Consider the following 26,603-nt stretch of genomic DNA (forward strand, 5'->3'; position numbering starts at 1 on the left):
TAATGACGAAGGGGAAACACTCTGCAGAAAACTGTCCCTATTGATGTACTTGGGGGGGGGGGGGATCAATGAAATACAATTTTAACTATCAATTATCGTCACCTATTCTGTCCTTGATATACAATTCTAGTACATTCTCCAAGTATCCAAGAAAAGAATTACTTTTCTTCATGAAAAAAATCATGTCATTGCTTAGTAGAATACAATTCCCTCTACACACTGAAAAGCTTCCAGTTGAGTGCATTAAGTTCTTGCAAAAACATCTATTATAATGCAAATTATGAAATATAAAGACACCCTAGAGTTTCTGTCTATAAAAGCAAGCTCATTGAGAAAATTCTGCATATTACAATGGGATAATTCCCCCCACTTAAGGTGCTTTATATCTGAAAGAACAAATTAGAGGGTAAAATTAAGAGACATTTCTCCTTCAAGACTGAAAATGAGATAAATTATAAATGATATTTGCTGTTAATTTTATCTAAATTGTCAACTAAAATGCCTGAGATTGAAGCACATTTAAGGCAATTTCAAACTATTATTGCTTTGCTTATTTTAAATAATGGAGCTATCTGCAAATACGAGAAAAATAAAGTGGAAAATACCACTATTTCATATGAGAGTATTTCCAGTCATCTTTTGTCTTGGTTTCAACTGTTTATCTTAAATTTGAATAATCTTAAAAATGTTAAAAGATTTATAGGATATCCTCTTTTAAAAGGCTGTATTTGACATTGTTAATAGTGATCATTAATTATTCTACTTATTATAAGTTCAGAATGACATTATGTTATGCCTGGCTGATAACTTGAAAGCTCTGTAATTATAAGGAATGACAAAATGTTATTAAATTGCCTATATAATTAATTCAGATTTTTCTCAGTTCATGTGAGATCAAGTGAACAAAAATTAAATAACAATTTATAAGAACTTAATAACAAACAAGCTAGGTCTACATGATATCCACATTGAATTCTACACTTTGAAAAATAATAAAGTTTGATTCCCAAATTCCCTTAGTTCATAAATTTTGCCATATTGGAACACAAAAAAATCAATAATTTGAAATCTGGCACTAGTAGAGACCACATTTTCTGATCACAATGCACTACAGATAGAAATAATAATTAGAAAACAAGCTAAAAATATCCCATCACCTAAAAATCAAAAATTTTCATCAATTATTTAATATTTTAAAAACTACAGAATATCTTAAATACCATATATATCTGAACCTAATGGAGAGAAACCAAACAGTTCTCAGGGGGAAAAAAGCCTTAATACTCATATTAATGAAGAATAAATACTGAAAATATGTGAATTAAACATGCAACTCATAGAAAAAAGAATATAAACTTACAAAAATAAATCATTTTAAAATCATAAATAAATAAATGAATAAGGAAAAAATTATACAGCTGACAATCCAAACAATAGTTAATTGAAAAGAAACAGATAACCTTTTGAATCTTTTAATCAAGAAAGAAAAGAGGGGCGCTCGGTGGCTCAGTCAGTTAAGCATCCGACTTCAGCCCAGGTCATGATCTCGTGGTTTGAGTTCGAGCCCCGCATCAGGCTCTGTGCTAACAGCTCAGAGCCTGGAGCCTGCTTCGGATTCTGTGTCTCCTCTCTCTGCCCCTTCCATGCTCATGCTCTCTCTCTGTCTCTCAATAATAAAATAAAACGTTAAAAAAATTCTTTTAAAAAGAAAGAAAAAAGAAGAAAGCATAGATACACAAAGCAAAAAGACAATGGGTAAATAACGGATGCTATAACAAATCTTAAGAGGGTTGTTAATACTTTTCTGCAATTATACTCTATATTGTAATTCATTTTTTCTTTCACACTCTTAGGAAACTATTTCATATCTTCTATCCTCAAACGTCCAACTTCTTTCCCATAATCATTCTGAACTTATGCCCTGCTCCCTACTGCACTGAGAAAACAGAAGCAACCAGCAGAGAACATTCACAGACTTCCTAATCACATCTGTCCACTTACCAATACCTCTACTGACGTATCTCAGTTACTAGCATACAAAAAAATAGGTATTCTCTTACTGAAACCATTCTCATTATCTTCCCTTTCCACCTCCTTAAAGACCTAATCCAGGAAGTCATCCCCCACCCCACCTTTATACATCACAAATTTATGGAGATTATTCTCATCAGCATCCATCAGCATAAAAACATCCTGTTACTCTGTCTGGAAGGAAAAGAAACAAATTATTTCTTTTGATTCCACTTCCCCTATCACCTGTTTATATCTTCCTATTTATAGCAAAATTCCTTGAAACATCTCCTTATACTTGAAATCTCTAATTCTACTCTATTCATTTTCTCTTAAACTCATTGAAACTGACTTTTGCCCATCCTACTTTACCAAAAATTTGCAGGAAATTTACAATATTTACATGATGCACAGTGTTAGAAATAACAAAGTTGAATTAGATACAGGCTTGGCTTCTGAAAAGTTTCTAACTATCAAGAGAAGAAATACATGCCATTTATTTTTTTAAAGCACAGTGAAATTGTTCAGTGCTCAAAGGTACTCTTTAATGATAACAAAAAAAAGTCAACAGTCTTGGCTTAAGCCATTACTTCTCTGGGTCTCCTGCCATCCTGATACTGCTACTCTGATTACCACCACTTCCAAACGCTAACGTTACTGTCACCACTGCTACAAAGCTCAGGTGAAATACACTCTTTGCCGTCAGAAGTCTGTCTTTGGATGCTGCTCTGTTGGCCTGGTGCTGGCTGCTCAAAAATGCTTTCTTCTCTTTCCTCTCCCTTTTTTCTTTTCCTATCTGATCCCAGCAGTTAAAAGAAGGCTATCTCTGGTCTGTCTGGAAGGAGTGAAACTCGAACTGTAACTTTCCAGTGTCCCTTTCCATTGTTCCACATAACAATGTGAAATACTTTCAGTCCTTTTTTTGCTGACTTTTTATTGGCTACGGATATGAACCTCACTAATTTTTCAAAAATGAAGAACTGGGAGGCACAGAGAGGTTCAAGACATTGACGTAACTTGAAATCTAAACTTAAAATTTCACAGGCAATGCTTTTCTTTGTGCATCAAGGCCTAGAGTCTTGTAGAGTTCAGGGTCTCAAGTTTCACAAAAGGGCTTTATTTTGCTAGTATCTTATGTGAAAAACTTCTCAACCTTTCCTTTTAAGACATATCAGTTAGTTTAAAAATATGTAAGTTTGAAATGGTTTTAAGAGTTGTGTATCAGTCCAGTTCAGAAATTAGACCATCATGATGAGAACTGAAAGTCTACTATATACTACTACCTTTGTAGCCTGGGAACATGCTCCATGTTAATTTCCGTAGCTGTAAAAGGGGTATAATTACAGTACCTCTAGTCCATATTGTGGTGGTTCAAATTAAATTCGTTATTTAACATATATAACATATTTACATAGACATGTAAAGCCCTTAGAACTGTATCTGGTACAAAAACTCTCAGACAGAGGCTGTCATTTCTGTTTCTGGTTGTAGTTACCACTTGAAGAGCTAGTGGTGCAGGGATGCATGAAGATCAGTTGTAAAAACTTTTAAACAAGAAAACACAATGAAAACATGAAAGCCAATTGCAAAACCTGTGCAATGGCATGACATAAGGAAATAGGTGGATGTAACATGAAGTATGACCTTATATTAAATCAATAGACACTGCCCTATATGTTCAGTGTTCAGAAACATGCCAACACTCAAATACCTTTCTGAGAAGGTTGACTAAAGTTACATTCCATTAGGCCAATGGATGAAATCAAAATGAAGTATCTTCCTATTTATAGGAATAAATGGATAAATGGTGAACATATAAATGATACATTCAAATATATTAAACATTGCATTTAAATAGGTGCTGAATACTTACCTGCAACCCCAAATGCAATTATGGACAACATCTTAAGTAAAAAAAAAAAATGCATACAAGTTTTATGTTAACACAGATGGGCAAGTTCAGTATGGGAAAAGAGCAAGAATAGTGTACAACAAATGTAATTAATCAAAAACACAGCTTAAAGCAATTTTATAGTTTGGGCAAAAATCATACAATTATTTTCCTGATTTTGCTAAATAAGGAAATATAGATAATGTTTTTAAAAAAAAAAAACTATCTTTGACTATCTTTGACTCTATAATCTTAAGTGCTATAAGAGAAGTTTCATTTTAAAGGTGCAATACTACAAAGTTTCAGTTATGCAAGATGGATAAGTTCCAGAGATTTGCTATACAACTTTGTGCCTATAGTTAACAATACTGACTGTGCAGTTAAAAAAAAATTACCAGGGTATATCTCAAGTTAAGTGCCCTTACATACCATAAAAAAGTAAAATAAAATATAAAATAAAATGAAATAAAATAAAATTAGAGAAACTTGAATTTAAATCCTGCTTTTGACATTTACCAGTAATCTGACAGTAGGAAACATACTTTCCTGAGATTTCATTTTACTATGTCTATGTAGAATTAAAGAGATTGATCTCAGGACTCTTCTGAGGATAAAATAAGATATTCGAAGGTGGCAACTAATGTAATACATGATTATACATGTATAATACATGACCAACAAATGCTTCTTCTCTTCCCCCATTGCATTGCTCTGGTCTCCTTGCTTTTGTTCATTAGCTACATACTTCTATCATTGTTATACTTCTATCACATATCATCATAAATATTGATTTAATCATCAGTCACCTCAATCAATTTTTGTGTAATCATTTTTTCTTCTGTGACCTTGCTGAAATAGTGTATTAGTTCTAATAATGTTTTTGTTGTTTTGCTTTGATTTTTGTGGACATGGAAGCATTTTAAGAAAAGAGTGGCAAAGTCAGATTTGCATTTTAAATAGAGACTTTTGCAGCTGTGAGGAGGATGTATTTGAAGGAGGAAATGCTGGAGGAAAGATTATTTTTCAACACTGTTGAAACAGTTACTGACATCCAGAAGCCTACCAGGAATATATAACAAGACTAGGAGTATACTAGAAAATGAATTAAGAAAGATAATTGCTTAATTTTTTCACAGAAATTAGCATGTTTATTTTAAGAAAATTGCTTTCAGCTCTCTTTTCAATTAATTACATTTATTGTACTCATTAAAGCTCTTGGACTTCTGTTTCTGGTAATGTCAGACTGTGCAATTTGGACTACTTCTCTAGATAAGGAAAACTAAAAACACTGGAGATATATCTATCTATACATATTTATTTATATCTATATTTTATTTTGTATTCATGTATGACCTAATATAGAAAGATAGTAAAAAATTGAGTATTTGGGATCAGGGGAAAAGTTAGGTCTCAGACATTTAGATCTGCTGTGACTGTTTCATAGGACTAGAGGGACAGGCGTTGGAGTCAAGTTCTGATAAGATGAAGGGGCCCTGGGAAATCCTCCTCATTTGAAGTTGAGACTCTGAAATATCCCTGGATGATGGGTCCCTAGAGCGAATATCCCTGGATGATGGGTCACCCCAGGAATTATTTGAATAAAGGTGAATGAGAATTGCTATTTTCCTAGGCACCTGGCCAGAATAAATACATGTTCTCCCTGTAGGAAGATAACATAATTCTAGAACTAAAATGACTTCCACAACTTTATAAATGAAATGTCTGCCACACAGTCAAAAATAACCATACACATGAGATTACAAGACAATAAGAATAAATGATAATACAAATAGTAAACAACAGAAACAGACCACAGGAGTCCCAAACATTGAAGTTATCTAAAAGACTTAAAATAACTATACTTACAGTGTTCAAAGTGATAAAAGATGAGATTGTAAAACTTCACAGAAAGCTAAAAATTTACATACAAACAAATGAAATTGTAAAATCAGAAGGGACAACAAACACAATAAAGAACCAGATAAATAAGTTAACATCAAATAAGATACAGTAGAGAAAATTAGTGAACCAAAGGGTGGGTACAAAAAAAAATCCTACAAATCACAGAGAGATAAAGGAATAGAAAATACAGAAAAGAGTATAAAAGAGAGAATAAAATGAGATTAATAAACAAGTAGAATTCTAGAATGAGAGGAAAGATCGAATGTAACTGAATTTTTAAAATGAGTAAAAATGTTCCTACCTAATAAAGGGCATTGAGTTACAATGTCAATAATCCCTCTGAACACAAAGCAAAAAAGAATTTAAAAAATACATATTAAGCACATAATACTAAAACTTCTTAAAAAAAAGAATTATTTAAGGAAGCCAAAAATAAAAACAAAAAACAGGGCTCCTTGGTGACTCATTCAGTTGAGCATCTGACTCTTGATTTCAGCTCAGATCATGATCCCAAGGTCTTGGGATCAAGCCCCCAGCAGGCTCTGTGCTGAAGGTGGATCCTGCTTAAGATTCTCTCTCTCTCCCCCCCTGCCCCTCTCCCCTGTTCATGCTTTCCCTCAAAACAGAAAACAACAAAAGAAATTTACCCTCAAAGAGGCAATAATTAAATTCACAACTGTCTGCTCAATAGCAAGAATGATGGTCAGAATAAAATGGCATGTAAAGAATGCCAAAGGAAAGGGGCACCTGGGTGGCTCAGCCAGTTAAGCGGCTGATTCTTGATTTCAGCTCAGGTCATGATTCACAGTTCATGAGTTTGGGCCCCGCATCATCGAGCTCTGCACTGGCAGTTCAGAGGCTGCTTGGAATTCTCTCTCTTTGCCCCTCCTCCTCTCTCTCTCTCAAAATAAATAAATAAACTTAAAACAAAACAAAACAAAAAAGAATGCCAAAGGTAATAACAACTAATTTAAAATTCTATATCCAGTGAAAACATCCTTCAGGAATAAAGGTGAAATAAAGACATTTTCAGAAAGTCTTAAGCTGAGAAATTATTCATCTGTAGACTACGCTTACGGAAATATTGAAGGTTGTTCTTCAGAAAGAAGAAAAATGATCTCAAATGGAAGATTCAATATCCAGAAAGAGGAATTAGTAACACACATGGTAAATGTGTGAATAAATTTAAAGGAATATTGCCTGTATAAATCTACAAAATAATATCTTTCACATCACACACATGGGAATAGATGGCAGGAATAGTACACATTAAACATTACATTTTGGTATAGTGAGAATGCACATCACAATTTATGTGTTAACTGTTAAAAGAACAGCAAAAGAATATGAAACTGCCAGAACAATAGAGGGGGAAATTGTACAACAAAAATATATATTCAATCAATTCAAAAGTTAAGCATGAAAGGTTAATAAAAGGAACACAAAACAGAAAAGGAAAAGAGAAAGCCCTTAGTAAGACAGTATATTTCGCACAAACATTCAAGTAATTACAGTCAATATAAAAAGACCAAAAAAGAAAGACTGTCAAACTCATAAAAATAAAATTTGCTATCTGTGAATAATGCACATAGAAACACAGACACAGTGATAGTAAAAGGATAGATAAATGTGTACAGTACAGATTAGCAAAAAAGAAATCTTCTATCGTACAATTAAAATCAGACAAAGCAGAATCTATGAGAAAATGCCTGTTTAGGAATAAAGGTGATCATTTCATGATGATTTTCAATTGACCATGAAAATAGAATAATGATAAAGTAGAATGCAACTAATAAGAGTCTCAAAACATGTAAAAATTAATAGAATTGAGGGGAGAAATAGAGAATCTACATCATAGTAAGAAATAAAATTTGTGATCATACCAACATAGAATTTTAGACTTAGAGCTGTAAATTGAAGTTAAAGTTTTAGAAGAAAAATTAAATTTACCTAACATAATTACTAAAAACTCTGATTTCAGACATCAAATCTTTTCTACTAAAAAGATATTAATTGATAAATTTCTTCTAATTCAAGCAATATCAACTGCCATGGATTATTTTGTACATATTGAATATAGTTCATAGGACTCTATTTTGATGACAGAATAGACCAGGCAATTAACTAACAGAATTTTCCAAATGACATTTGTATAAATATCGCTAAATAATGTTTTCCATATACAAAATTAACAAAGATAAAATAATCTCGCTGTCATTTGGAACTGATTTTTCTCCTTTATCTTAGAAATAGATCATTAGGTAAGATTTTATCATGAAAAACTTTTAAATTAATGACCACTATTTTTTAAAGCTCATCAATTAATGATCTTTTGTAAGTCACCAAAACATAAATGCATGTTCTAAGCCCTAGCATAAATATATAATAAATTGAGCCAAAATATTATATACTTTAATTGAAGCAGATTATCCTAAAAGTGGGCATAAAAAGAGAATCATAAGTAATAATAAAACAGGAAAATTAGTTGAGCATAAGACAAATAGTGACAAATTCTACTTGCTCACATCCATGGTTGAACAATTTCCTTTAATTAACATCAAAATGAACATGGGCTTGCAGGCAAAGTAGTGTTGCAAAGCAGAAATCTTCATTTTAGGCCAAATACCTTAGGAACTAGTGTCAATCTTCACACCTGCCTTTGCAGGCAATCTGACACCTCTAGATCTCCTGGGAGGGAGACTCAAGTGGAATATTTACCTTGTTCCTACAGCACCTATTCTAAGTTCTGCTATCAAGGATCTCACTTCTTGGGAAGCAAAAAAGGATTTAAAAGTTCCATTTTGGGGAAAATTTGTCCTAATTCAAGGCCCAAGGAAGAAAGTACCAATCATTCAAAATCTCACTCAATAAATTCTGTTGCACTTGGGGGAAATTAGTAGAACTGTATTAAAAAAAAAAGTTAGAGTCACAAACTCAATTGCAATGCAAAGAAAAATTTAAATTCAAGCACTATTTCCCTTCGATCTACTAATCTTCACTAAGAATTATTCACGTAATCTTTATGATTGTTAAGTAATCAGACAACAAATTTTAGGTGCCCACTTAAGATCTGTGACATATAAGCTAATAGAGAGCTAAACCAATTAAATTGCAGAAATGGATGCAAAAATGTGTGATATAATTAACTAGAGTGTGAAAGTCATGTTTGTAAAGCATTCTAAACTACAGTTCTAAACTCTCTCTTTTCCCAAACTAGAACATTGTGATGGTTGCTATCTAGCCTTAAGCTATAAGGTCCTGAAGAAAAAAGACCAAGAAAAAGTAAACTGTAAATTTCAAGGTCTCTGTTACTGAACCTAGAATTTTTCTTCAAGGATTAATAAAAACAAATGAATCATATGCATGCTAGTATTAAGCACACCTAATTATGCTATAAAATTGATTGGAAAACTCAAGTTAGAAATTCATCTTGAGAATACTAACAGCTGTTTTTCTGTTGATATAATTCCTTCTGAGAGAATGAGAGAGAGAGAAAGAAAGAAAGAAAGAAAGAAATAGAAAATCAGTAATTAAAAGATAAACTGTTAAAAAATAAAAATTAACCAAAATATTCTTTTATTTTTCTGTTTCCATGAAATAAAACTTGTATATAGATTTCAAATCATGGTAGTAGTATTATGACATTGCACAGCTCTCCACATCATTTCTTTCATGAAAGCTGGTTTAATTTAAGAAATAAATTCCCTATAAAAGAACATGAAAATGTGAAAAAAGTGGAATTTGAAGTAAAAAAGCCTTGGACTAATATCTTTTGTTCATACCTTCAAAGCAAGCCATTTACATTCTGATCTCCTTGCTCTGATTTATAAAATATTTTAAAAATGCCACAATCTTTTGATATAAAACCCACTTCATTCTAGAAGGACCTTTGAGGTATAATATCAACACCAGCCTCATATATACTATGACTTTAGTGTTATAAACACTTTAGCCATAATACTGTATAAATTGTATTTGTTTTCCTGTTCTGTCAGTATATGTAATTCTTTATGACTGTATGAGACTTGCCAAATAAGCACAAACTAGATACCACAGAGAATGTGTTCAATAAGCAAAAGAATGACTTTTGTTTTCATTTCATTATTTAGTATTTTTGAACAATAACTAAGTGCCAGATACTGTTGTGGGCAGAAAATACAGCTGTAAATCATTAGAAAAGAGTTCCCAGGTTTCATGGAACAGAATCTAGTGGAGGAAGAAAGACATAGAAAATAAGGCAAAAATAAATAAATAAATAAAGTATACACTGTGTTGGATGGTGATAAGTGCTAGGAAGAAAAAGCAGAGAAGAGGGATTGGAAATATTAAGGAGGGAGCTATTTTAATTTAAAATACATTGCTCAGGTAGGGCCTCACTGAGAAAGTGGTATCTGGGTAAAGCCCTAAAGAGTTGAAAGAGCCAGTCACATAGCTGTCTGGGGGACAACTTTCCAGGCCTAAGGAACACCAGTGCGAAGACCCTAACACAGTTGAATGCCTGACATGTTGAACAGCAAGGACACCAGGATAGTGGGAGTAGAGTGGATGAGCTAGAAAACTACAGGAGATGCTATCAGACAGAAAAAGGGGAGGGGCTGTTAGAACTTTACTCCAATTTAAAGACCTGGGCATTTACAGTGAGAAGGGGAGGCATTTCAGACACTTGAGCAGATATGAAACAAAACTTGACTTACCTTTTATCAGAATCAGGATCTTTCTTGTTGTTATGTTGGCAATAGATTAATGAGGTACAGACATGAGCAAGGAGAAAGGAAAATACTGTCTAATCCAGGTAAGAGATGGTGACTCTGACCAGGATGGAGTTGTACAAGTGATTATTGTGGTTCAAGTCTACATATATTTTAAAGATAGAATAGAGACACTTCACTGCTGGATGGAATACAGAATGTGAAAGAAATAAAACACTGAGGTTTTGGCCTAAGCCAAAAGAAGACTGACGTTGCTATTAATTTAGATGCAGAAGAGTAAGTGAAGATCATGAACTCAGTTTGAGACATGTTTAATTTCTACATTTGACAATAGGAGTCTGAAGGTCATGGGAATGTCTGGGTTTGGGAGGTCAACTCTGAAGTCATCAATAGTTAGATAATACATAAAGCTAGGAGATAGGAGAAATCATCACTGGTATTAGCCCAAGATGGAAAGAGAAAAAGTACAGGAACTGAATCCTGGAATAATCAAGCATTAATAGGTCAGGAAGATTAAGAATGACTAACAAAAAAGACTGAGGAGTGACCAAAGAGATAGGAGGAAAAGCAGGCAAATGCACTGCACTAGAGCCAAATGAAGCAAGTGTTTCAAAAAAGAAGAGACCCAAAGTATGAAATACAGCTGATAAACAGGAATGAGACTGAGAATTGACCAATGCGTTTAGCACTATGGAGATTACAGGTATTGTTCACAAAGCAGGTTAGAAGTTTTTGCGGTAAATGCCCAGCTAGAGTAGATTCAAGAGAAAATGGAGAAAACAGGAGGAGAGAAATGAGAAATAATGATTGTAGACAATTTTTTTAAACTTTTGCTGTAAAGGGAAAGAAATGGGGTGGTAACTTGGTTAGGTGAGTTGGTAATAGAATTTTTTTTTTAATGATGTAGGAAAAAGAGGGGAAACGTTTTGTCCTGAAATAGCAAGAGGGGGTGATTTCTAGAACACAAAAGAGGGACTGCCCTTTCAAGGAACATGGACGGTTCATTACATTAGAGGATAAAAGGCAATGGAGCAACTAGAAATAACTCTCATTTCAAAGAATTTACTAATGAACATGATATCCAGTGGATTGTAGGCATTACCTTCTTGTTACAATACATTCCTAGGACTCATGGTTAGTCAAGTTTTAAAATAAAGCATAGTTATCAGCAACACTATACTGTAAGCATAGAACCTCACACATGGTAGGCCCTAAAATATTTGTTGTATAAAAAACAATTGTTTGGGGCGCCTGGGTGGCTCAGTCAGTTCGACGTTCGACTCTTGATATTGGCTCAGGTCATGATCCCAGAGTCATGGGATCGAGCCCCATGTCAGGCTCTGCACTGGGTGCAGAGCCTGCTTAAAATTTTTTTTCTCTCTCTCTCCCTTTACCCATCTCCCTAGCTTGTGTGCCCCCCCAAATAAAAATTAAATAAAAATAAATAGCAATTGTTTATTAAATTGTGATTATTAAATCAATAAAGCTGAAGTCTATACCCTTATAATCATTTGAAATTAACAAAAGTATTCAACATATTAGAGGGAACCAGAATTACCCATGTACATGTAAGTAAACAAGAAGCCTCAGAAGTTCACTGGTTTTTCTGTGTCACGGGGTTTCACAAAGTTGAAAATGAAACCCACGTACTATAATTTCTTGTTAAATACTTTTCCATGCAACCCATACACTCTTGCTTATAAAAAGTAGATGATGGGCTATGAAGTATGCTTAATACACTAAAAGGTAAATTTATAAATACAAAGAACTGAGATTCTTAAATAATTGTGTGTATAATTATATGAACTCTAATAATCTTTTCATATTTAAATCATAATGTTTGCCTTATTAAAAACTTAGCAGTAGTCATGAGAAATACTTTCAATGGCCCATGTCTCATAAAGAAGGTTTCAAGAAAGGTTTCTTTGTATCTAATGAGCATAATGAGATGAAGGAGATGGCTCAGAGTAAAACAAAAGTAAGCCATGAATAAAATCCTGGTGAGTACCACTTACCAACTGTGTGGTGTTGAACAAGTTACTTAACCTCTCTGTGCCTCGGTTGTATCATCTGTAAAATGGGAATAATAATAATAACGACCTCATTGGAATGTTTTGAGGATTAACTGAGATGATACATCTAACCAGTTTAATGAAGGAGCTGGATTCAGAAATCAACATTTCTGTGTCTCCTGATTTCCTCAGGTGAAGAAATGAACCCCAAATAAAATTTCAGGTGGGTGTCTTAGCTTTTCTGCTCATGCTTAGAAAATAAACTATCTGTCCTTTTGTTTGGGAATTAAGTAGTCTAACAATTTCATAGTTTCATTCCATATAGGACTATATAATATACAAAGCCCCAAGCTTCTGTCCTGCCTAAAGCTCACCCTTTCACTTAGCTCAGGCTTGTTTCAAGCTTTAAAGTCTATAATGGAGGGTGGGACAAGGCAGTCTCCTTCATGCTGATAGCCTACATTCACAGCAACAATTCCTGACCGTTCCAGAGTCAGACCCTAGGAAAGTGAAATTGGAATGAAAGATCACAGTGGAATGTGGCTGACGCAATTGTCATGTGTGTTCAGGGCTTTCTGAATGGCAAATACACAATTAATGACCCTTCTTCTGGGGCAGGTTCATGGCTTTCTCAAAGAATCTGTCTTCCCCAGTTTTATTTGACTAGCTCTGTTTGTCCTTTGAAATCAATCCTCCAATTTCTCTCTCGTTATTCACCACCTGGGACCTGGGCTTCAAAATCTTACCAACCTTTATTCTGACATTGGAGGACTTGAAGCTTTCCTACCATGTGACTTTCTAATCTATTATAGAGGCAGGGGCATCTCCAGCCACAGCTGTGGCTTTTAGACTTCAGACTATATCCTTCGGCTTCTGGAGGAAATACATCAAGTTCTCATAAGTGTCTGCCCTGAAGTTCCTCTCACTTGGTTCAACTGAATGGTAATCACCCCATCCCTCCTACATGGAATGGTAGATTGTGTACAACAAACCAACAGCTTTCCAAAACAATCCAGTCTCTCTTCTAGCTTTACCACCTCAACCTTTGTTGAGACTTAAAATGGAGTTTGAACTAACGTTGGACTTATTAGTTGGATTATGTCCTAGTACTTTCTGCAATAGTTACACCTCACTTATTTAGCCTCCTTCAAAGAGAAAGACAGAAAGACCCCCATTTTAATATCTGAATACTTAAATAAAACATTGCCTAGCCTAGTGGGAGTGTTTAGAAATATTAGCCAGTGTTATTATTCATTATATCTTTTTTTTTAGATTTATTTATTTATTTTGGATGAGAGAGAGAGGGACAGACAGCATAAGCAGGGAGGGTAAAGAGAGAGAGGGAGAGAGAGAATCTCAAGCAGGCTTCGCACTGTCAGCCCAGAGCCCTATGCGGGGCTTGAACTCATAAACTGTGAGATCATGACCTGAGCCAAAACCAAGAGTTGGACACTTAACTGACCAAGCCACCTAGGTTCCCCCATCATATCTTTATTATTTAACATTTAAGGAGTGGATTCACAGAAAAGGAAATGGGGAGGAAAAAGTCAAAAATGTTTAAAAACCAAGATAGTGTGGTGTCATACAAGTTAACAGTGTAAGGTGTTTGGCTTTTTAGTTTGTTTTGTTTCACTCTTTGAGAAGGGAGTCATCACAGTGTCAAATTTTGCAGTGAATTTTAATAAAACAGACCTACTGCATCCATCACTTGGCTGCTGATTACATCATTTTGAGCAGGGAATCTGAGGGAAAGCCAGACTTCAGTTGCTCAAAGGTGAATAGAAAATGAAGAAATTGAGACAGTGAGAACAGGCAAGTTGGGAAATAAAGTTATAGGAAAAGAAAAGATAGACTGGTAGCTAAGCGGAGACACAGTGTTAAGCAACTCTTTTGTGGGTATTGTTGTACTTTTACTTTTAAGAAATTGATTTGGATATGTTACAAAAAAGCCAACTGATAGAGCAAGAAAGATTGAAGATAGTAGAGACAAAAAAATAATCAAAAGGACATGAGAAGGGGACATCAAAGATCTAGAGGCAGGTACTAGCCTTAAACAAAAAGGGCAATGCTTAAGATTGGACAACACAAGAAAATGAAGATGAGTATGGAATAAATAAATGTACAGGGATTTGTGGGAAGAGAATCAGTATTAGAGGACATCAAAACTAGTAATCTAGGAAAGGAATGGTTATAAAGAATTCAGGACATGGGAATTATAAGATGAACTAATTAATAGTATTGCTTGGCACAGAGATGCCAAGGAGCATGGCAATGAAAGAGGATCACTAGATTTGCAAAATCTGTATCCAGTGATGGCATGCAGAAGTGTATTTTTAAGAAAATGGTGACGATAGACATCTGAAAATAAAGGTTAAGAAAGACATATAAATAAAGAGATCTAAATCATGAGAAACAAAGGCTGCTTGTGAACACCATTTCATTTGGCCAGGGGAAAAATAACTAACTGGAAGAAAGAAAAGCACATTAAGAAAATAGAATAACTATAATAAGAGGCAGCAAAAGATGTAGCATCTTTGACAGAGCAAGGGATAAAATGCTTAGTGCACTAACATTAGGTTTCATTGAAAAGGAAAGAGTTCAATCCAGATATTATCTTCTCAGTAGAATAAGAAGGGATATTGTTTGACTCAATCACGGGACATGTGAAACTGGTCATTGAGGAAGTGGAAAATTGGGGGAAGCCATTTAGAAGAGTGTAGTTAAGAATTTTTTTTAAAAAAAAGATAAAGGACTTCCAAAATTTGATAAAGATTGCAGAGAGTACGGCATTTTAGTGCTTTCAATTCGTGCTGGTGTTCATTATTACCCAGCAAAATTATGCAGTTAAGGTTGGCTAAGGATAATTATGATAATATCTATAATAATAATAACAGCATCAATAGCGGCATTTAACATTTATTGAGCATGTACTATCTGTGAGGCATTGAACTGATCATTTGACATGTTCCAGGTCATTTATTCCTCATAATAATCCTATGAGGTAGGTCTATCATTATTTGAATTAACTACTTTAACCAGAGTCACTGAGCTAGTACGTTGCAAGCCACAAAGATACCTAGGAGGTAGTCTGTCTCCAGAATAAAAGTGACTCTCCATAAGTGTCACTTAAATATTTTGCATTTTAAAATGTCAAAATATAAACATATTCCTGCTCTCCTTAAGTAGCTTCCTTTAACTTAATTCCTCTCAGAGTAAACTACTAGCACAAACCAATTAATGAAAAATGACTCCTGACATTTTTAAATGTTCAAGGTTTCTGAAGAATATATACATGCCTCCTTTTAACCACTCCCAAGAGAGGATATCATCCCTCCTTTGAATTAAGGAAATAGAGTTTCAGAGAAGTCAAGTTACTTACCAATGGTCCCTCAGCTAATAAGTGGAAGAACTCCAATTCAAATTCAGATCTTCTGACTCAACTTCCAAGTCTTTGCCATTCAGTTCATTACCAGTCTTTTTCCATCCTTTCTCCCCAACATTCTTTACATTTCTATTGTCTTTCTTAGATTCAAGTTGCACAATCCTATTTCAAATTCCCACAACCCACCAGAATTATTACATTATCACAATAAGCTCTCCCTAACATAATAATGGCCCAAATGACCCTTTTAGCTTATATTTGTGATAGACCAGTTACCGTGGTGGTCCTTATGCTTCATCCCCTCCTGTAATTTTGCCATGTAATTATGTATTGCCTTCCACTCTGTCTCTGGGCTTGGCCATAACTTTTACCAAAATAAGACTCAACCAGAAGCTTAAAAACCACTTGCTTGTCTCTGCTTTGCTCTTACTCCTCTTCCACGACCATGAGAACTTGCCAGGGCTAGCCTATTGCAGGATTACACACATACATAGAGATGAATGGCCCCAGTTGGTCCAGCCAAGGCCATCCTAATTCAAACAATAGCCACTTAACATACAGCTAACTGAGCCAACCTTCAGCTAACCATAAATTGGGCTAACCATAAACTGGGCGTAAATGAGCCCAGGCAAGATCAACCAATCTAAGTCAAGATCAGCTGAATTCCATAAATCCAACATTTTACATGAGGTTTTACACTGAGATTTTGTGTTGTTTGTTACATAGCATAATTTTATTTATTGTTTAAGTGTTCTTATTAACATTCCAGTTAGTTAACATACAGTTATTAGTTTTAGGTGTATAATGTAGTGATTCACCACTTCCATACAACACCTGATGTTCATCACAACAAGCTCACACATTAATCCCCATCACCTATTTTACCCATCCCCCCACCTACCTTCCTTCCAGTAACTATTAGTTTGTTCTCTATAGTTAAGAGTCTGTTTCTTGGTTTGCCTGTCTCTTTTTTCCCCTTTCCTCATTTGTTGTGTTTCTTATACTCCACATATGAGTGAAATCATATGGTATTTGTCTTTCTACACAGCGATAGATAGCTAATGAGTACATTATGTAATCCATCCTAAATCAAAATGGCAGAGTAATATTCCTTCATCATTACCTCATCATGTCACCAGTTCACTCAAAATTCTACTGATCATACTGTGTACAAACTCCTATTGTTAACAGGTCATATTCGTCCACTGCCAGTATATAAAATTTCATTCCTACACTACAACCCTTTGACAAACAAATCTTTCAGTTATTCTCCTTATTTGATTCCTATATAGTCTTTCAACAAATAAAAACAAAACTCAGGCATGCTGCTAGTTAATCTGTCTCCTTTGTGCCAATTAGGAACCTCAGGCCTAGACTAGAAAGAAGAGCATAGGCTGAACTTTAACCCCCCAAAAGTCTTTGAGAGGGCCCTATGCACAACTCTACAACTCCACACAGAATATATTTGAATTATTTCCAACATTTTCTTAAAAAGACCTCCTTAATATCACTTTACACATGAAAGTTTCTATATTTAATCATATGCCTAGATTATAGCTCAAAATTTTTTCAATACTTGTACAATCTTCTGGTACTATATTAAGTTGGGTTCGTTTATATATTGTTTCTAAGCAAATTTATTTCCTAAGTTCTCTGGGAGCCAAATAATGTGCCTTTTCTCCTTTATCCCCTTTTCAAATATATGTAACTAGTTAATAATACACAGAAGATCCTCAATATATGCTAAATGAAGAACTAATATATTTTATGTATAATATATATGTATATATCTATATATAAATAATATAAATAAATATAAAAATAGAATATAAATAATATATTATAGTAATTTTTTAATACTGTAAATAAAAATATGTAAATATAAACTAAATATAAATATATTTTCATATAAATTATATATATATATAAAATGGACTTTTTATAATGGAAAGTTCACTCCTCTTACCTCCTCTTACCTTTCCTGTAAATATTCTTAATAAGCATATTAGTAATTGACAAATATCTGTCCTGTACTCAAAAATTTTAAAACTATTTGATTAATATTCCTAGTAAATTATTCTAACGCTCCATACATATACAGAAATTAATTTATCTTTTGGCATTGGAGACAAAACAAATGCAAGCCTTTTTATATTTATACATTGCAAATTAATTAGTTTTTACTTATATTATTTTCTTTAATCATCACAGACTACCCTGTGAAGTATTAGTATGAACTGATTTTTATAGCCTGGAAACCTGAAGTCCTGACTCAAGTTGATGATGCACAGAAGAGCCACAATACAAACTAGATCTTCCTGTATCAAGTTTATTGCTACTTCTCCATCCAAATGAATATGCATTTAGTTCTGATTTTACTTTAAAAGCCCTCACTCCAGACCTGGTACTCCACTGGTTCACAGGGTTAGAGGATTAAGATATGCTCCTGTTCTGAAGAAGCATATAGTCCAGGTTGGGAAACAGGCATATACACAGATAATTTAATGATAATATGGGAAATTATAAGGCTAAGGAACACAGAGGAAATGTACTTGAGGGTTCAGAGAAGCCTTCCTGGAAGAGATAGTCTTGGCTAAGTTTAGACGTGAAGCAAAGACATTGAGAAAAAACATTATGGGCATAGAGATGAATATGTACAAAGGAGAGACCGGAAAAGCCTGAAGCTTATGGAGATCCTGCAAGCTGAGCAATATTATTCAAACACATGGCATGACGCATTTGCTAAAGTGGAAATGTTAGGAGATGTAAAAACAAAGAAGTTTGGGACCAGGTGCAAAAACAAAAACAAACAAAAAACATATAGAGAGATTTGAGAATTATTTAGAAGATTAAAAACAATATGGCTAAATGATGATTGAATTTAGGACTGTCAGGTGTCTGGGTGAGGAGATAGAGCACCCAGATTTGGGTGGGGAATGGGAGGCAGAGGATGACTGAGTTTGGGGCATGTTGAATCTGAGGTTCTATGGAACATTTAAATTCATCTGTGCATAAGAAAGGTAGAAAATTGAGTGTGAAGGTTAGAAACATCAGGCCTGGTGATGTGCAATTATAAGTACTCTTTAAACACAGTTACGCCCAATCAAGTGATGAAAAACTAAACACTATGGCTACAAAATACTTTATATGGTTAGGATTGTTAAAATCATCGCTAAGTTTGTTCATAAAGGAATGTTCTGAGAGAAAGTGACTAAAGCAAAGCATCAAATCACCAACACCTAAAAGTATTATATAAAACATAGTGTGTCATAAAGTTTGATTGACTCTGCTTTGAATTCTATCCCATGTTTGTTAAAATAATTTTCATTTTTATGTTATTGTAGTAGTTTTCAATTTTACATGCTTTATTCTGCCTCAAAACACACATTTATAGTAGTCATTTTCTCCTTCCAGCTAAATATCCAATGCAATGCCACTGAACAGTGCAGGCACATTGCTTACAAAAAAGTCAAAAATATTCAAAGATACCAGTTAAAGAAGAATATTCCTCTGTTGCCTGCAGGATACCCAGAGCGCTTAAGTTACAGATTAGATTATTTAAAATTTACTTTAAAAATATTATAGGACCATCACTGTCTTTAAGGACCTGTGAATTGCAGGCATTATTCAAATACGTAGAATAGTAAGATGTAAATCAAAAACAAGAAAAGTGTCAAAGTATTCACAAAAGACTTGGGGACTATGTCCATCTGAATATACAGGTTCATAATCCCTAACCTATAATTCCAAAACCCATATACTCTGAAAACTGATATTTTATTTGTAAGTGTGTTGCAAATTTGATAGGTACAAAACTAAAGCTGTACTAATGTGAGAGATTTATGGTCTTTATTTTTTCCATGCAATAGGAATATTCATGTAATTATTTTCAGATATGAAAACGTAGAATTATAGGGTGCTTCCCAGAATGCATCTAGTTTTCCATAATATACATCATATACTTACAAAAAAGTCAAGAAAATTCTGAACTCTGAAACACACTAGCCCCAGAGTGTTGAGATAAGAGATTGCAGACCAATATAATTCAAATCCAAAACTTAAAATTTTAGGGGTGCCTGGGTGGCTCAGTGGGTTGGGCGTCCAACTTTGACTCAGGTCATAATCTCATGGTTCATGAGGTTGAGCCCCACGTCGAGCTCTATACTGACAGCTCAGAGCCTGGAGCCTGTTTCAGATTCTGTGTCTCCCTCTCTCTCTGCCCCTCCCCTGCTCACACTCTGTCTCCGTCTCTCTCAAAAATAAATAAACATTAAACAATTAAAAAAAAAACTTAAAATTTTAGATGTTATTATAATCAAAATATTCAATACAGCTGAAAAATATAACTCTAGGTAAAGATATGATAGCTGTCTTTTGAGATGAATCAACTCATTCTGTGTAATTAAATAAACCGGTGTAGCAATGGGTGAGGGTTACAGAAAACAGTATTGCATCTTAACACAAGACAAACTGAAAACAAAAAGGACTACAACAAGAGTTCTTCATATAGGGTTATGGGGTTACCTAGTGGGGATGTGAAAAGGATTCTAGGTGATCCTTTCCATTCTGAGAGTCTTTAATATCTCAACAACACACTTCAAGTTAATAGTACATCTGGGTTTAGAATTTTATCAACTTTGATTATATAATTTTCAATATTTATGAAAAGATATTTGCTACAAGACATAACTTCATGGAGAGAGGTCAACTCGTCAACATTTCTATACTGTCGTTAAAGTGGAGGGCCAATCAAATTTGTATTTAAGAGAAAAATATAGTGTATTGGGGTTGATTATTAAAAATCTCATTCATATTCTATAATTTTTCTCATACCTAAAACAAACACAATTATTCTATTCTTAAATAAGAAAATTGAGTGTCAGTATTAACTTTGTATGTAAATAAGCTTGAAATTCTTAAAATGGTATCTTTTTCTATAAAATAAGATGCTTGACAAACATATTGAAAAATAGCTAATCTAACAATTTTAAGTTTGTTAGAGTAAGGCTGAACTTTTGCCTTTTCTCTAACTTCCAAAATATATTTTCAAGAAACTGGTTGAAATGTTTTTGAAGAAGAGGGTATAATACATTGAAAATTCCAAGAATTTTTGAGCAGGTGCTAGGCATTTTTAAAGAAAGACAGTAGACTTCCAAACTATGATTATTTCCAAAGACAGACCACACAGCTGAAAATGGAAAACACATATTTCCAAATGTCATAATACTGTTTAAAGAGCAAGAAAGAGAAAACTAACTATTCCCATATTTGGGTGATTGAAAGCTGATCAAGGTGATTTTTCTACACCCACCAAAACATTCAGATAAAATTTTCAAAAGAAAGACCTGATAGGAACTCAGCCTTCACACCCACCATCACCAAAGTACTACAAATTTAAGATAAGATTTTATGTGAACCAGTAGTAATCTATTCTTATGCTTTTCTCACCAAAACATACATATCATACATTTTAAGCAAAAAGATAATTCTAAGAATAGAAATAAAGCAAAGTCTTGTCACATTTGTGATTGCAATAGGAAAGACAAATATTACCAGGAATCATACCTGTGGCAGGGCTGAATTGAGCTGTCTCTGGAGCGAATCTCTGTCATAGATGACATCCTGCAGTCTTTGCTGGGCAAGTGAGAGGCTTTCTTGGGTCTCCCGAAGGGTGTCTAGAAGACGGTCCCTTTCATCTAGCATATTCACCATCAGCTGCTCAAAATGGGAGTCTGAGTCTGAGCCACTGCTTTGGGACCCCCTTTGGCTCATTGGGGTGTCCTCATTAATCGTGGGCATCACTTCACACATCATTGCTTAAAGGAAGTAAAGGGGAGGGAAGTCTTAGTACTAAGAAACTACTTGCGATAATGCCACTTGACCCTCAACTCACCAAACTCTGCAACTCATTAGTCTGATTGTCTCTTTCTTCTCCTACACACTGTTCCAACTCCAACTAAATATTTTGACCTCAATGAAATATGATTCATTGACTTCTGCCAATCTACATCCTTTCTCTTTTATTGATAATCTATAAAGCTTCTACCCAAGATACAACTTGGTTTCACCTACTTCTCGAAGATTTGGGGTTTTTTTCATGATTTATTCCTCCAATTCAATTTATAGTAATATGTTATTCAACTTACTAATAAGTGATATCCACCTGTAAGTTTACAAATCTCTTATAGCTAACACCTCCATTTTACCCTTATTTGTTATATTGTTAAAAGCAAGCAGAGTGTCTGGCTCTTAATGGGTAGGAAGTAAATGATTTTTGAATGACTTAAATAATTGAATGAATTAATGTTCACTCGTTCATTTAGGAAACCTATGAATAATTGAGTATTCATTTTATATAATAATCAGTTTTGACTTTTTAATTTTACCAACAGATTTTTTTGCATACCAACTAGTTTATAGTTTCTTGACTTTACAACTCCCATTTTATTACTTTTATGTGCTCTCTACCTAAATTGTTAAGGTGGTCTACATAAAGTAGATAAAGTGATATTGACTAAATTTGATAGAGGCTTTATGAAACAGACTGAGGTGCATAAGTTTGTTTAGGTCATTATTCCCCTAATTACTGTTAGTATTCCTTTGTCTCCTGAGAACTGCATTGTCTGCTTTCCATCCAAACAATACAAGCTAACACTCTTTCAAATATTCCACAAAACAGACACCATAAACTACATTAGCTAATGTAGTAACTTCACATCTCAGCTGTTAATCACAAGGTTCCAGTCATGAAATAAATGAACTGCTTAGAATATTTTTAAATCATTTATTAATTTGATTTAAAATAGCCAACAGACTTTTAGATATACTGATATACTGTATAGCATTTTAAAAATCAGAAATTATCTCATTTTCCCTTTTACCTTCTATCTTATGTTTGAAAAAGAATCAAACCCATCTCAATTTCAGTTGTTGTACTGAGGCCAGGAGCTATTAATTAGAGGGCTTGGTTTTGCAGAAGGCTGATGTGGAGAAATACTGGTTTTGCTGTTGATCCTAGAGCATTCTTTGGTTTTATAATGCAAGTTCAATTCATTTTTCTGCCTATATATTCCTGTCCTTGGGGAAAATATTTCTGGTGATATAGTCAAATAAAATGTCAAGACTTAACAGGTCAATAGTTAATTACTTTTATGCAATTCTTCATATAAATTGGGTTATTGAGGAGATAAATTCAATTATCTGAATGATTTGGTCAGGGCACACTGAAAACTAGGAGAAACTTTTTAAAAGATAAAAGGAAAGTATCTTGTGGCTGATATTCTACATAAAAATGTAAGGGGGGGGGGGATGAATTGTAGGATAATTCAAGATAATAGTTTGAATTGTTGCTCATCACTCCAAACACTGGGCTACCTGAAGGCAAAAGAATTGACTTGTTCAATTTCTTATTCACCCTAAAATAAGTAAAAGAATAGATACATAAGATGTATTTAAATGCACACGCGAGTGCGCACACACATTGTTACTATTGCTAACCACTTAACAGATAAAAATATAATATTTTTTGTATTTTTCTCAATTTGAATTTTATTGAAACACTATCACAAAAATGGAAAGAAGACTCGTTTCTAACTGCTATACATCTTCTTTTCATTAATTGAGAAGGAATTGGGGAAAAAAATGTTCCAACGCATTTGAATATTAAAAACAATTAGTTCACATGCCATGCATGAAAATCCACACACTGAACAGCTGTGTCATTCTGAGAAATCATTAGCAGGAGCCAATGTGTTTCTTTTTGACATTTAAGGTTAAAACAAAACACTGGGAGAGGAAATTATAGCACTGTGACAATTTGTGCCAGAACACTTGCAAGGTTTACATTTTAGGGTTACTTAAACATTCTTAAATCCGTATTTTACATCATATCCTTCTTGGGAAAAAGCCCTTCGTGCATCTTAACTCTGAATTACTCATAAAAACTTGAAATTCCAAGGAAAAGCATAACTGCGGTGATTACCTCAGCTACAATGCCCTCCTGGATATACTACCCTAGTGCTAACAAAGGCTTGGTGTCACCATGGGACATTACACATTCACGAACTTTAGGCTCTTATATCAGTATAAAAGCTGGTGTCTGATTTAGTCAGTCCAGAGATGCTACAATGAGAAGTAGCTTAGGGACTTAGGGTCTTAGCCTATTAATTCACTCAACTTGATTTCACAACTAAGGCGTTGGAAGGAGAGCAAGTCACATCACCTCTCAAAACCTCAGTATTCTCTTCTGTAAGGGAGGGGTAGAATCCATGATTTTCTTTTAAAACAAGCCCATTGTAAGGCTTCAATAGAATACCTGACTGAGATAACACTGTAAAATTCTAAAGGGTAATTAAAAATTCTAGTATTTATTTAGTTATTGTATAAAGTGAACAACATTAACCTTTTCAGACAGAATATTTTCCCTTTATGATTCATTCTAATTCTAGGCCTAAAGTTTTAATTCCAGTGGGTACTCTGAACTCTTCAAATCCAATTGGGAGAAATTAAACTATGCAAAAGTTACTTAGGAAATAGATGACTTAATCTGCTTTTTCTTCACCAACAGACAACCCAGATGAGCAAATCTAAAGTCTTTTCACCAAAACTAGAAGAAAAATTTTTTTTCTAAAAAATTTAAAGGCCACTTTCATGAACTAGCTTAGTTTCTGGCACTAGAACTCCTATCCTGTCTTATATAAATGACAAAATACTTGTATAACCCTGAAGACAAAATACAACTTGTTTCTAAATGCATATTTGGGTATTAAGATCATATATTCAAGGTAAGAGTTAAACACCCTATTGTAGAATGGCCAACATCTGAAGCAACTTCCAAAGGCTGTCTACCCTTTAGTGTACTCCATCTTCCTATACCACTTTTAACTTTTACAATCATTTTCAGTCTTAAAAATTGTATTGTACCACATAGTTCCTGAAAAACCAGGAAGGACATCCTAACAGCTCACTTGGATATTTGCCTTTTCAGCACCCCTCTCCAAAGCCAATTGAATTTATGAATTATGTTATCCTCTTCTAGATGTTGATGCCTGTTCATTAAATTACCTAAGGTTTCAAGACCTAGTTAGAGACATTGTTTATTTTGTTGTGAATGGAAAAAAAAATGATAATCTGATTGGTTTAATTGTCCCAGTGCTTAAATTTAGCTGGAAGAATTTTATACCAGGAAAACCAACTCCCTTACTCTTAGTATGTAACCTTGACTGTCTTCCAGATCTCACAGATTTCAAAATAAAAGTTTTGAATGCCCACTGGAGTCGTTACCCAAGGGCTTTCAAGATCCAATGTGTTTCTTAGTAATATACGCCTCTCAAGAAGTACTTATTCAGATATGACAATGTTACAAAAGGCTTTTTTTCTGTCAATGAATCACTTTATTGAAGCAAATCCTTGGGATTTAGACCCGACTAGAGGCAAAGATGCAATTATTCTGGGTAGTTAGTTTCCTCTTCAAAGATTTAGTCTTAAGAACCAACCCAGCTCCACCTCAGTTAACCCACAAGGAGAGAAATCCTAGCCATTGTCTGATTACATTACATGAATATTCCTCCTCCTATTTAACTCTTTGAAATCCCTTGTCCTCAGGAAATATTATTACCACCTCTAATGGAAGCATTTTGCACTTTCTTTACCCCAGTGCTTTTACAGATGGCCAGGAGCCAGCCCTCGCCACACAGCTGGACAGTTATCTCTCAGCCACACCCCCCCACCACCACCCTGAAGTTGACTTCATAATTTCCACACTAAAATTCTGTATGGTTTGCCCAACGAGAGACAGCCAAGTCGGGAGGAGGTGGAGAAACAGGAGAAGGGAGAGGATGGGGGTGGAAAGCAAAAGGTATGGAACAGTAATTGGCAAGGAGGAATTTGCATCTCATCTTCCCTGGGGGCGGGGTGGGGCCGGGGAGGGGGGTGGTAAAAAAAAAATAAATAAATAAATAAACAAGGCGGAATGGAAACCTTGCAACTCGAACACAGTTTCGGTACCTAATGTCTGTAATTTCGGGTCCTGCTTCTTCAGTTGATCAATGACAACCGCAGTCTCAGGCTTGACGAGAGGGGAAGCTCACCGCCGGCACTCCTGGACCATTTCCCTAGCAACCGGAGGAGAAAGGCAGCTTAGACACTCGCGTGCCCCGGCGCCCTCCCTGAACGTGCCCCGGCTGGGTGGCGTGGCAGCAGCCCGGCATCTTCCCGCGGCTCCGTCAGCAGCCAAAAGGAGAAGCGTCCATCGGAAAAATGGCATATTACAAATTTTGCTTTGGGAAGCAGAGCTCGGTTCAGACCATTGTCAAAGGGAGGAGAGGGGGAGGCGGCTCTTAAAGCAGTAGCGGCCCCTTTGGCGGAGCAGCCTCGGCTTCCCGCGTGCAGCTGGTGACCCGGGGCGGGGAGCCGGGAGCAGGGGACTGGGTTGGACTCACAGAAACTTAACCGAGCGGCGCCGCTCCCCCCCCCCTCCCCGGCCACCATCCCCCCTCGCAGGCCACCCGGAGGGGGTCCCTGCAAACGCGAGCTTTGGGGAAAGGCGAGAGGAGTATCTGGAAGAGAAGTTCTCCACCCATGCCCCCACCCGGAGCCTCTCCGGAGTTGATGGCTAACGCCGAGAGTTGGGAAGCTAAAGGGAAGCGACTCCCCAGGGATGCGGGGAGCACGACAGGTCGTCTCCCGGCCCCCAGACT

General features: G+C 35.0%; 1 protein-coding gene across 1 annotated transcript in view; it reads right to left on the minus strand.

Annotated features, from left to right (window-relative positions):
* Window positions 1-25,966, minus strand: part of PPFIA2 (PTPRF interacting protein alpha 2) — a 487,632-nt gene extending 461,666 nt beyond the window's left edge. Inside the window, exons 1-2 of the mRNA XM_042992819.1 lie at window positions 25,912-25,966; window positions 21,472-21,722 (exon numbers count right to left, since the gene is read on the minus strand). Coding sequence (XP_042848753.1) covers window positions 21,472-21,720 — 249 coding nt within the window. The 5' untranslated portion in view covers window positions 21,721-21,722; window positions 25,912-25,966. The remainder of the gene's footprint in view (window positions 1-21,471; window positions 21,723-25,911) is intronic.
* Between the last annotated feature and the right edge of the window lie 637 nt (window positions 25,967-26,603).

Source organism: Panthera tigris, chromosome B4, assembly GCF_018350195.1.
Source record: "Panthera tigris isolate Pti1 chromosome B4, P.tigris_Pti1_mat1.1, whole genome shotgun sequence".
Lineage (NCBI taxonomy): Eukaryota > Metazoa > Chordata > Mammalia > Carnivora > Felidae > Panthera > Panthera tigris.